The 14246-nt window shown below is 35.8% G+C and overlaps 1 protein-coding gene across 2 annotated transcripts in view; it reads right to left on the reverse strand.

Annotated features, from left to right (window-relative positions):
• The window catches only part of kdm5a (lysine (K)-specific demethylase 5A), a 159114-nt gene that overhangs the window by 20428 nt on the left and 124440 nt on the right, over positions 1-14246 (reverse strand). For both annotated transcript variants that reach the window (XM_039760665.1, XM_039760666.1), the window contains 6 exons: positions 12687-12868; positions 12166-12290; positions 6624-6774; positions 4417-4534; positions 3903-4258; positions 871-1009 (listed from right to left, as the gene is read on the reverse strand). In XM_039760665.1, coding sequence (XP_039616599.1) covers positions 871-1009; positions 3903-4258; positions 4417-4534; positions 6624-6774; positions 12166-12290; positions 12687-12868 — 1071 coding nt within the window. The remainder of the gene's footprint in view (positions 1-870; positions 1010-3902; positions 4259-4416; positions 4535-6623; positions 6775-12165; positions 12291-12686; positions 12869-14246) is intronic.

The raw sequence follows: 14246 nt of genomic DNA on the forward strand, positions 1-14246 counted from the left end.
TAGTATTGAGTATGGCGAGTCCCTATGAGGAGTACTGAGAAGTGACAGGATTGAGGCATCAATCTTACGTACTTATGTGAAAAGGATCCTATGTAGAATACTAAAGAATGACTGGCAGTTTATTCATCACTCATACATAGATATGTAAATAGGATCGCCAAGTACGTGCATCTTAAGGTGTAAGACAAGACCAACCTAGCAACACACTTAGTAAGTTTTCCTCGTCCCATGATAATACACAAGGTTATTTTTGACCTACAATCAAAAGTGAAACTTGCTATAATCTGCTTAAGAGATGGCTCTTTATGAAATAAAAAAACATAATTCAAAAATAACAACTGAAGGTTGCTACATTACTTTGATAAATGCAAAGTGTTCTTCTGCAAACTTCATAGTTGAAAGTTACTTTTGAAAACAGCTTGTCTAATTATTAAAGCCATGAAAACTGTAGTTTAACAAGTTTTAAAAGCACACATAGAAACACAGTTAAAGCAAGCCTGTAAAACAAATAACAGCTAGTTGCGTTATTTGTGCATGCAAGTAGGCATCATTTTTATTTTCTGTTGGTTTAATGATACACAAAAATGTTTAAACAAAGCCATAAGTGTAATTTGAAACAATATATATTCAAAATATGTGAACAAAAGAAACAAAGCAAGTAAATCATTGAATCCCTCTATGCTATGAGACCACTGGGTCACTAGTCAATCTTAATGCAAACTTTAAGTTAGAATCAACATTTCAATAACTTTCAACATAGGGAAATGTTTGTTATTCTACATGTATATATACAATTTTTAAAGTTTATATTTCCACTATAGTCTATCATAATTACTGTACAATATGTATATGTTCTCTCCCTCTTCATACCTGAATAGCTTCTACTTTTGATGTCCAGTCTTTAGCTTTTTGGAGCGCATCTCTGAGAGATATCACATTGGGAAGATATGCAGGAATATTTTTGGCCTCCGTCACAATATTCTCCAGTGTTGCCATACCGTGGCGTGGTCTACAAATACATTACATTCTTAATAAAACTTTGAACACTACATAATGTATAACTTGTTTTTTAAATTATAATTAATGTTAGTTATTCTTATTATAGTCAGTATAGAGTATCAAATGAAGCATTGGATTTTTAACAACAGGGATGCTGGTTGAATCCCAACTTTTAATTCATTGTGTCATCCTGGGCTGCAACATTTATTTAAACAAAAAAAAAACATATATATATGTAACCAGTTTTAATGAATACTAATACTAATAAATATTAATCATTGTACCATCTGTACAATATCAAACAGCATTTATATAATTTTATCTTACATACAAATTATTATGTATAAGACAATTTTCTAACCTTGGAAAACTGTAAGTAAAATAAGGCTTATCATTACTTTCGTGATCAGTGTATTCTAGGATTAAATATAGCAAATGATTGTAAATCAAATTCCACCTCTGCTTTTTATTTTTTTTTTAGTATTTGCTCTATTTTAAGTACAGAAGAAGTGTCAACCACTTCAGCTTTTTCACAGCATGAATTTAAAAATGAATAAAAAGAGTGAAATGAGCAGCTAGAAATGTGGAAGGGTTACAGTTCATATATGGTTGACTATAAACAGTAGTTTTACATATACCATATCTCTCTCTTTCTGATTTTAAGAAAAAAACAGTACATACAACCTCAGAGGCAAATTAAAACAAATGGCTAATGGCTATGTCCAGCATGACAGTGCACCCGCACCATGTTACAAAATAAAAGTTGTCTCACACTAGTTTAATCAACATGACAATGAGTTCTCATTGTTTTTCAGTGGCCTTCCCAGTCGCATGTCAAAGTAAAAAACAATCGAAAGGACTGTTGACTTTAAATACACTGCTAAAGACTGATTTAATTTAAAGAATATGCATCTGTAAAATGGGCATACATTAAAACTTGTGTTAAAAATCCACGAATACTATCCTCAATTGACAAAATTGTTCATCACCATCAATGCCTTGATAATTACACTCTGCACAAGTGTTTTTTAACTGGTGCACAGTGGAAATAACAGTGTAATAACCCTGGGTTCAGACCTGAGCGAGACACGCTCCTCAGGTGGTCGAGACTTGTCTGAAGAGGACAGGACTTCCTGTAGAAGCAAACATAAAATCAACTTTGCGATTGCTGTTATGCAGACACAGTATTTAGAGAGCACTTTAGCAGCCAGGAGATGTGTCGGGGGTCCATTTGCATAGTCAAGAGAGGGTGAGCATATGAGTTGCCTCTGATCCCTGTATAAGAGTAGGCAAAGGGACAAAGCAGCAGTGCTGTGTCTGTGAATGGCAATTTTTTGAAGCACATCTGAGAGATTTAATGCTTTTTTTGGTTGGTAGAATGGTGGTGTGCCTTGGAATTTTTTGGGATGCAAAAAGTGTGTCACCATAGAAAAATGCTTCTCTACCTACACCTTTGGTCCTGGCACACTAAAAAAAAATTCCATAGCTGCTGTCTTGCTTAAAAACTAACACTGTACATTAATTACTTGGATGGTTGTGTTGCGTTCTTTGCATAAATTAGTGAAGATATTGCAAACTGGAATAATGGGTAGGGAAAATCATTACACTTCTATTTAGCAGAATTTTGTCATTATATTAGGGTAGTCAGCACTGTAAACTACCTGGCAAACATTCATTGGCTATCAGATCTCATGCACACACAGCTCACCCCTGCCACTAAAGACAAAATCAAACAAAACAAGTCAAACTATTTGGAGTGAGTCACTGGGTATGTCAGACTAGATGACTAATTTTCATGGGAACATGCAGCGAACTGCCTCTGACTCAGTAAGGTTATGTAAATGAAGGCTACAAATGAAAAGTCATCAAATGTGACATGATCTTAACCAGACATCTCTTTTCAAATATGGCATTGTTTAGAGAGTACAATGCTGTTCAATTGCTTACCAAATTTTACCCTTCCAAAACATGTCCAAAGAAATAAAGAGGAAGTTTTTCCATTTTGACATAGGACTTCAATATAATATTTAGAACAACATGTCAATAGCCTAAACTGATTTTATTTCTGCTTCTTGGATTTTGAATACTTTACATTGTTCATCAAGAATGTTAATTTTCAACTAGACCTGAAGTGAACTAAATGTTTAATCAATTTACCATGTTATTAAAAAAAACATATTAAAGATCTACAAGTATAAAAATGAACTTTACAAATCAACATTCAAGAAAGTATATATTAATATATACCTGCATATAATATATAATTATTAATGTTTTAATGCATGTCTTTTAAGCATTTTAACCTTTTACTTTCATACATTTGAAGAAGGACAAAGTACCATCTTCTACAACTAGGTCTGCAGTAGAAAGGAATTAAGAAGCAGATCACTGGACATAACCAGACTGGCTCATCAACCAACAACCTGCCCAGATGGGCCATCATAGAACATTATTTTAAGACACTTACTCAATTTCATAAAACTAAATAAAAATATGGCTCAAATGAAGTACTGTAATAACCCAAGTGAAAAAATATGCTGTAAGACAGTTTACAAGAACAATTAAAAAACAGAAAAAGGGATAAAGGTCTGATTACTTTATACGCAAATGGGGCTTGTATGAGCCAAATAAAAAAACGTGGATGTATCAACACATAATCTTGTGTTTAAAATAAGCTCATGTGGTAAAATACTGCAATTTTACTTTAAACATTCAGTTTTAATTATTCACATTATATATCAGAACAAATCATTAAAATACATATCAGTGCAACCAAGTCTATGCTATGTGTAAATTGGTCACATCTTACTTCCAATACTTGTGATAAATATATAAATGGTGTTATACTGCTGCCATCATTTTTTTTTTTTCTTTAAATCTGAATATAAACAATATTTTTTTACCTGGCTTGTAAACAGGCTTTTGCCTTATCTTCCCATCGCTCAGAAACAGTAAGTATTTCCTGTAGCTCTGCCATTGCCTTCTCCACAGCATGATGTGGGGCTAGCCCCACACCAGAGTCTATAAGTCTCTTCATCACATCTAGAGTAACACGATGTGGATCTGCAAGAGTGAGGCGAACTTCATCAAGCCAACGTGCCTGCTGAAGCTCTTGCTTCAGACGAGGAAGTTCAGGCAATTCTACATCTAACCCAGCACCCATGTCCAGCAAGGCCTGAAGTTTGGACGAATCAGGAGTCTCATCAGAGAGTGCTGCTTGGGAACGTTCATGGAATTCTTCCACATTTTCCAGAAGTTCCTAAAAGATATGATTTACTATATTTTGTCACCCATGATAAGTAATAAACAATGTAAAAGTTATTTTTTCATTATTCTGCTCATTTTCTTTTCTATTTTATTTTTGGTACTTTTCTGTACTTACTGGTTTACTTAAAAAATACAAGACACACAACAAACCTTTGCAAGTCGGGCTTGACTGATAACACATGGAAGGCGATAAAGCTGATGAACAAAGGCCTTCAATTCTTCCACAGTTAGCTTGCTCCGTGTCTTGATGTTCTCTGGACGTTGTTTACTGGAGAGAGTAGCAAAGAAAAAAAGAATCAGAACAGAAACATCTATCTGATACATGCATATGCAGTGCAACATAAAACAACAAATGATGAAAAAAAAAAAAATCTACATATAATTAAATACTGAATTATCTTTGAAAATAATTTATCTTGACATAAATGTAAAAGACAGTTTTCAGACTTTTCATTCCTCACAAGTTTCAAATTAAGTATCACAGTGAAGACATGCTGCATATAAGAAGTATGACAAATGAAAAGAGATGTTCCAGCCCAACCAGGATGCTTGGTCAGATAACAGCATATCCAGGCACTTATTAGTATATTCCGGAGTCTCATGAACCTGGCGTCAGTCTTAAATGCACTTCCCCTTAATTTCCAGAGGCATCCTCTAGTATTTTACAATTAAATTGAAAGACCTCTACTGGACTTTGACACTCTTAAGAATTTTGAAAACCTAGATCAGGTCCCCACACATCCTTCTCTGCTCAATTTTCTAAACCAGTCCGAGTAAAGCATGCACTTGGTTTCTCTAATCTGTACAGAACTGCACACAAAGATCTCTGCATCAAATTATATAAAGCAAGCAAATGTCATTTGATTTATATAAAGCAGATTTTACAATTTAGCGCAGCATTTTAATTTCTTTTTTAGTTGGTTTGTACATTGCCTAGACAATGGGAATATTGTTTTAAAGCAAACCTCCAAATGCTTTTAAGAGGTTACTTACTAACATTCCTTTTTCCTATATGTAGTACTTGGAAATGTTCAAATTAAGCTGCATATTTCAAGTGTTTGTCCAGTTCTAAAGTCCAGCCCAGGAATTGTTTTTGCTGCCTTCTCCGTACGTACTATTCCTCAAATTTTACTGGCATCTGTGATTTTCACAAGTTTACTAACTCATCGGAACCTGTACAATCAATATAAATTACAAAAAGAAGTAGTCCAAGGATAGACAAGTGAGGGGCTCAAATGATGACTGCATTGTGAAGCATTCACCTCTTAACTGTTCTCATTTTCTCCTGCCAATGTATCAACTTGAAATATAGTTTTGTAAGTTAACTCTTATGGCAATAGCTCCAAAATGAATCTTTGGTAAGTGATTGTATGAAAGACATTTTGGAAGCCTAATACATTATTAAACTAAGCTGTATGCTTTGTTTTTGTCTGCTATTAATTGCCTGTTCAAAAAGCCCTAACAGACATCTCTTCCATTCATGAAAAAATGCTGGCTGTTATTTTGCATACTTTTTTAATAGATACTTTTCTTATTAATTTCATATTATACAGTTGTTTCCATAACTTTGCATGATATACAGGTAATTCTTGTTGGTCTGTAATTAGCAGGATAAATTTTGTCTCCCTTCTTGTGTACTGGAGTTATATTTGCAACGTTCCAGTGACAGTTGAAAGATGCTTAGTAAAAGTTTATAAATAAAGTGCATATGAAGCATACCGTGTATGACTTTTATAGTTATAAAATCTGCTGAATCAAAGCTTGTTTTTTTGCTTCTACAAGAAACATTCAATTTATTTATTTTTTTACAAACACGGGTAAAATATTTAATTAGATTAATTGCTATTTACTTCTCATTTTCAATAATTTTTTCTTGCAGATCTCTGTGGTAACTTTATTTTTGTATATTACTTATTTTTTTCTATGTAAATCTATTTTTCTTTACTTTCTTGTAAGTCACTTTCAGCTGTATTTTGTTGTTATTAAATTCTCTTTTAGTAGTACTTGAATAATTTTTACTTTTTACAGTAACTTTTACCTTTCAAATGCTTTTTAAATCCCTTTCTATAGTGTTGGATATGCAAGTAAGAATTTTACTTATCAAAATCTTCTTAACAGATAAGGGGGACATGATTGGAAAACCACACAAGTTTAACTTTATTTAATTAACTTTAAAAATATCTTGTCCTACATCTAGTGTTAGCCATATGAACATGTTCATAATTTGGAATGATTCTGGGACAGCTGTGTCCTATATAATCTCATAAACTTAACACTTATTTTAATTGATAAGTTCATATGATTCATATTTATACTGTAAGTTTGTATGATTTATACAATTACAAATAAGAACTCACCTGTGCCGTTGCTTACGGCTAAGTAGGAGCTGAGCAACAGAGGAACAGGTTTCAGCTTCTTTTACTGTCACTCTTAGCTTCCTGAACAAGTGGTTTTCAGGATATTTCCTGTCTTCTGCATCTTCCAGCAGCACTTTTAGTTCAATCAATTCTGGACAGTTAAAAAAAAAAAAACACAGTCTGAGTTATCTGGCAAATATATCTAGTGACATTAAAGGAATATTACACCCAAGTGTAAGTGATGATTTTTTGTTTATCTGTTGCTTACTCTGTGTTGCTTCTATTAAAAGGCAGAGAAAAAATTTTATCCTTATTAAACAATACGCTTATATGGAGACTAGGCTTGGGCGGTAAAACGGTAATATGGTATCCCGCGGGATCTAAAAATAGCAACGGTGTCAGTTTCAATACCGTTATACCGTCATAAAAACAATGCACTTATATAGGAGACAAGGATTAAATATTAAATATAATTTATTTAATGCCTAAAATGCATTATGCGATGCATGGTTGTCATCACGTGACAGCGTGATGGAGAAAGAGAGAGGTGGGGAAAGATGGCGAGTCGCACACCAAGTGACCTGGTTTTGAAAAAGAACACAACTTCTGCAGTTTGGCAGTATTTCGGGTTTCGGCCGAACGAGAAGGGAGAGGCGGTAAATACGGACGAGGCAATTTGCAAATTGTGCAACAAAAAGGTGACCGCGAGAGATGGAAATACCTCGAACCTAAGGTCGCATATACGAAACCACCATTCACTCACTGCTGCGAGGATGGACCCGAGTTCACTCAGTGCAACAGTTTCAACTCCTCCCGATGCAGGACCAACAACATTTAGGTCCACCGCCAGTACACAACCGACGATAATGGGGGCCTTCGGGAAAGCAACAAAGTACAAAAGAGACAGTGTCCGTTGCAAAACCTGTACTGATGCAGTGACAAAATACTTGGCGAAGGAAATGGTCTCTTTCCACACAGTGGAAAAAAAGTCCTTTACGGACATGGTAAATGTCCTAGATGCCCAGTACGAGCTGCCTGGACGGAAATATTTCTCACAAACAGCCGTCCCACATTTATATAGTAAAGTTAGAGACAATGTTCAAGTGCTGCTGTCAGCGTCACACAGTTATTCCTTAACAACTGACATGTGGTCGTCAGTTAACATGACACCATATATGTCTCTGACTGTCCGTACTATTACACCTGACTGGAAACTTGAATCCAAATGCCTCCAAACTACGTATTTTCCTGAGAGTCATACAGCAGACAATCTTGCTGCTGCGCTCAGAGCTGCACTTCAGGAATGGCAACTTAACGAGAAAAAACTTTCAGCCATAACCACTGACAACGCTGCCAACATTCATGCCGCAATCAGGTCCCTGCATTGGCGTGGTGACTTTGGGGAGTATGCTGCAAAAAAAATCTGATGCAATGGTAGGTCCCATCGGCATCGGCACCGTAGAGGACCGAGTCGGAGCTGAAATAACAGCCTACTGTTTGGAGCCAGTTACTCAAGGAGACGAGGACACACTTCTCCGTGGAAAAATGCTGCCAGGCGTTTTCCCCAGATGTCGCGAGTGGCACGAAAGTACCTGTGCATCTGTGCCACAAGCACACCATCGGAGCGGGTTTTCAGCACCGCAGGTAAAGTTGTCGGTCCACAAGCGTGCCCTGTTAAAGCGGACAAAGTAAACATGCTGGTTTTCTAGCGAGAAATCTTGAATAGATTGATGCCACTTGCCATTCGTTCCTTTTCGCACTGTGTTTATTTTTATTTCATTGATTCAAGTATTTTTATTTGGTTTACGTTAAAAACGATATTGGAAAGAAGACGTTTTTGTTTAGGACTATTGCTTTGCAATACTTTTTATAATATGGATGATGTTTATGTTAATTCAACTCTGGTTGACTGTTGTGGGTCGATCTGCCCTTTTTATAAGCTGCTCATCTTTGTTATTAAAAGTTGTTCAGGCGGTCTGATTTAATTTAATTGATTTGTGTCTTGGCGTCTCGCGGAAAACTGTTCTGGATGTTTATGTTAATTTAATTCTGTTTGACTGTTGTATTTGCACTTTTTTATAAACTGCTATTTGTTGCTAATAAAAGTTGTTAATATTGTTCTGCATGTTATTTTGTTATTGTTTCAGTATTAGTGTTTGATATTCAGTTTCTGAACGGTTTAGGCACAAGCCAACACTTTGGTGACGCTGTCTGAGCCTTACGTCACAATTTTTTTTATTATTCACGGTAATACCGTATACCGAGGTAAAATAGGGAGGAGGTTTGACGGTATTAAAATTTGGATACCGCCCAACCCTAATGGAGACCATCACTGAACAAACAGCAAATCTCAGTTTATTCATGTTGCACAATCCATACATTATGATATTATAATAAAATTATATTTTATTTATATAGCGCATTTCCCATGCTCAAGGCACTTACAGAATATAAGAAAGAACGGCAGGGTATACAGTATAGCATTGTACAAACCAAATAAAAAAATAAATAAAGAAGATTACAACAGTAAATTCAGAGAAAAAAAAGCCTAACAGACAACACAATTGATGGTCTAGCACACACACACACACAAAGAGGTTACATTAGCATCTTAACATAGCGGTAAAGTGAGAGAAGTGTAATAAAGTCAAGTAGAGCTAAAAGCCTTCCTGAGCAGATGAGTTTTGAGTTGTTTTTTAAAACAATTCATGGAGTCAGCTGATCTGATTAATTTCGGTAGATCATTCCAGAGTCTGGGCTATACAGTTGAAGGCCCTGTCACCCATGGAATGTAGATTAGTGTGGAGCACAATAAGATTGCCAGAATCAGAGGACCTTAGTGGGCAGACAGGCACATAGTGATGGAGAAGGTCACTGATGTAGTTTGGCACAAGGTTATTTAAGGCTTTGTAGGTTATTAGTAGGATTTTATATTGTGCTTGCTGCTACTGATTCGTGTAAGGACTCTTGCAGCTGAGTTTTGAATAAGCTGGAGCTGTGATATAAGATTAGAAGGGGCACCTGCCATCAGCGAGTTACAATAATCGATGCGGGATGTGATAAAAGCATGGACAAGTTTCTCAGTATTAGAAAAGGAGGAGAAGGAGCGAACACGGGATATGTTATGGAGGTGAAAGAAAGAAAGTTTCTTAATGTGATTTATGTGGGGGAATAAGAGAGAGAGGAATCAAAAATGACACCAAGATTCTTTGCAGTAGAGACAGGTCTGATGAGATTACCGCCAAGATGGACTGGGAAGGTGCTCATTTTATTAAGTTGCATTTTAGTCCCAATTTGCAGGAGTTCAGTTTTGTTGCAATTTAATTTTAAAGAGTTCTGCTCCATCCAGGTTTTAATTTCACTAAGGCAGGTTGTAAGCTGAATAAGCTCTGATGAAGTTCCACTTTTAACATTGAAGTAGAGTTGAGTATCATCTGCACAAAAATATTAGCCCAGTCCTACGAATAATATGACCAAGGGGAAGCATATAAATACAGAAGAGAAGAGGGCCGAGGACAGAGCCCTGTGGAACTCCTTGTGTGACTGGCGCTGAGCTGGGTCTGCTGTTGCCAAAACTAACAAACTCTTGCCTATCAGTCAGATAGGACTTGAATCACTGCAGGACAGTGCCAGAAATACCCAGCATGTTCTCCTTTCTGGACATTAGAATGTCATGTTTGACAGTGTCAAATGATGCACTGAGGTCTAATAGAATTAATATGCTGGTTTCTCCAGAGTTTGCTGCCATAAGCAAATCATTGGTTACCCGTAGCAGAGCAGTTTCACAGCTGTACCGCGCCCTGAAACCAGATTCAAAGTGTTCCATCAAGTTATTAGTGGTTAAGTAATAGGTGAGCTGGGAGGCTATAATACACTCAAGAATTTTTGACAGGAAAGGTAAGTGGGAAATAGGTTGGAAATTGTTAAGATTATTTAATCATCATCAAGACCAGACTTTTTTAACACTGGGGTTACAGAAGCGATTTTAAAAGTGAGCGGCACAGAGCCAGTGTCAAGGGATGAGTTTATTATTGTAACAGTCAGAATTATGGCATGAAGGCAGGATTTAAGTAGTGTGCTGGGGATGGGGTGCAGTACACCAGTAGTCGGCCCCATTTTACAATGCAGGTTATTAACAAACACAGATGTGACTGGTGGGAACTTACAGAAGGAGCTGGATGGAGAGGAAAACAGGGAGAGATATAAACAGATGATGTATTTATGTTGGTTGAATTATTTAGATCTTTAATTTTTTTACGGAAAAAGTGGAGGAATTCCTCACAGACTTCAGTAGAAGAGGCAGTTGGGCCAGATGTGGGTTCGAGTAGTTTTTTAACTACAGAAAACAAAACTCTTGGGTTATCGTGGCCACTTTCTATTATTATGCCATAGTGGCAATCATATGCTCACAAAATCTCAAACAATTATATTTTTGATAAAATACAATTAAACAAACAATTTATGGAAAAATCTCTTATTAACAGTTAGTGACCCTTAATTAAAGAGATCAAACTTTTAAAGTGAAGATCCATCTCTTCCCTCATTCATTGTCAGCTAAAATACAAATGTTTGGGACATTGAGAACATACAGCTGGATATTAGACATATGGATTATGCAGTGAGGGTATATTGACATTTTTCATTGATCTTTTGATATTGTTTTCTGTTTTTCAGCATTGGTCCACCTATAACCCTACTGTGTAAGAAACACTGTTATTTGTATTCTCCAAAAAAAATTGGTTTTTTTTTAGCCATTACTACAATCAACATAGTGTATGTAATAGATGATAAAAAATATCATCAAACAGTAACAAGTTATGGTGAACTCTCTTTCACCAACTGCAAGGCAAGAGCCAACCCAGAATGCAATATCTTTTCACACCAGGTTACACTCTTGCACACACTCATACTAATTCAGACTGGATAAAATAAAAGTGCACAGTAGTCTATTAAGATCAGTTTTATATAAATGCAGCTAACCAGATTTATGATAGATCTGATTTTCTATATTAAAATGCCAATTAATTGAGCAACTAACGTGTAATATTATTTCGTTAGAATAAAGTTTTTATCAAATTACTGCTCCTTTTATCTCTTACACGTGCCACTCTTATGTTAGCTACACAATTTAGGTCTCTTACATTCAGAGAGAGGGAGAGCCTGACAACATCACAAACAAAACGGTACAATCTAAGCCTGATAATCAATTTCAAACTTAGTTAATTAATAACAAGAACTGAACTATTTCTTCCTTCAAGTATGGATCAGGTGATCAGTTTACCTAAAATCTTAAGGTATATAGGAAGAAAGTATGTTGACCATCAAACTGAATTTGCTTACTTCATTTTTGTTGCACAATCTTTTTATCATAGATTCTAAATGAGCCTTACTACATGAATATGTATATTATACCTTGAATTTCTTCTTGAAAGTCTAATTTTAACAGTATTATCATATGTGGAAGTTGATTTTTTTTGCATATTTGATCAAATTTGCCAACTTACTCCCTTAAGTAAAATAACTACTTTTACAGTGTACTCACCTTTCTTATTTTTATGTTCTGCATCCAAAGCTTCAGTTACTCTTTTAACCCAAGTATCATATGACTGAGCTCTGGATTTTACACCATAAAGCATAGAGGGGAACTCCTCCAAAGCATACCTATACCTGGTAAACAATAATCAGGACCAAAATTAGTGCATTACTAGTCACACAATATGATGAGAATTATGATATTTAGACAGCGATAAAAGCTATTCAAAGTTATTAAGGTCATGCCATAAGGAAATACAGCTATAATGATATGCAAAAGTCTAGGTACCTTTGCTTAAAATATCTATTACTGTGAACAGTGAATGAACCGATCCCCAAAAGGCATAAAGATAAAGAAAAAAACAAGTCTAAGATGATACTGTTTCAAACCATGGAGACGTCAAGTAATGATAACTATCAAAACAAAAGGAGAAGCATTAATGTATATAAAAATATTCTGTGTGGGTATTTGTTATCTTGCACTATATCATATGTCATCTAGAATTACATTTTAAAGTAAAAACACTGTACCTTAGACATTTGTTTTGAACAGAGCAGTTGCAAAGGTCTACAGCGTGATGTAGGCAGACAAGCTGATCAGGATTACAGGAGCAGGTAAGTGCTGAGAGAAAGCACGTGGTCTTACATTTTTCACACTGCCGCTCTTCATCTGGAACAAGCTCAAATGCTTCCTGTTCACAGTTAATAACACCCTAGCCACATGAAAAGAGAAAACATATATAATTAGAATGCAAAATAAAATGACAATATTTGTGATTGTGATGTCATGAATAAGTCAATTTACATCTAAATTAGAATACTAAATATAGTAGAGAAACACTAACAGCTATGGAGAGTTCATCCTGAAAATTAAAACACAAAATACACAAAATAAACATGCAGAAGATTTTATTTAGAAGAATAATTTTTATTAAAGACATTTTTATTTCTTTATTGTACATATAGTTCGTGGATGCAGCTGACTTGAATTGCATGGATTTGGATTAATTTTTACGGACTTTATGGACTTTACCTTGACTAGGAACAACTGAATCTGTGGATCACGGGACAAGACCTACGAAAATTTCTTTGCACCTGGCAATCTAGGAGCCTGGGAAGATCTGTCTCCTTGATTATAGTTGCTATGTTGGTCTGCTCTCGGATTCATTTTATTGTGCTTTATGACTACGGACTGATCTAATGTTCACACCCACCTGGCTTGTGGATCTGGGGTGATCACACCTGTAAAATCTAGCATTACTTATTTGTGGCTATATGTTGGAACCTCCAAATCCTGCTACCTCCTCCTGCTATACTTTCTGCTGCTTTGCTATTGCCGCTCATCTGCGCCACTGCACCCGCCTGTCTCACCAGCTCTGCTGTGCTGTATCTCCACTGCTATCATATAAGTATTGCTCAGTATCATGCTAAAATACTCTCGTGACAAACTCTTTCATATTAAACAATTTGTTCAGAGCAAACGGTCTGACTGGAATATCCTAAAAGACACCAGTATTTTGCGGTGTCCAAAATATGTACATCGAAGGTCAGGTCACCGCACTGCTAGGCTGCGAATGAAAAGATCACAGGCGGCATTTGCTCAGGAATACGCCATCCTACTCATGTCACTGGAAACAGAAGTGAGAGTGTGCCAAATTTACAGTATGTGAAAATAAATTCCGGTCACGACTCTATGCAAAAAGAAGACTCATCAACTAATATCGCATTGCTTAATTTGAGATCTCTTAATGGCAAAGTATTAGTGCTGTCAGAATTCATAATTGACACCAAACTTGATATGCTGTATTTAATGCAGACTTGGCAAAAACTGAATGAATTTATGCCGACACCACCTGGTTACACTTTCCACACAGAGCCTCGTAGCTCAAGACAAGGCGGAGGACTTGCAGTAATTGTCAGAGTGGAGTTAAACATCAAAAGAATCCCAATTGATTGTCCATTGTCTTTCGAGTGTCTGGCTTTTAAACTAATAATGGAATCAGGTTCTGTCTTACTCATTGTTCTTTATCGTACCTTCAAAATACAATGCATCCTTTTTATCTGATCTGACTGAACTATTAACCCAGTTAA

Source organism: Polypterus senegalus, chromosome 8, assembly GCF_016835505.1.
Source record: "Polypterus senegalus isolate Bchr_013 chromosome 8, ASM1683550v1, whole genome shotgun sequence".
NCBI classification, from domain to species: Eukaryota; Metazoa; Chordata; class Cladistia; order Polypteriformes; family Polypteridae; genus Polypterus; species Polypterus senegalus.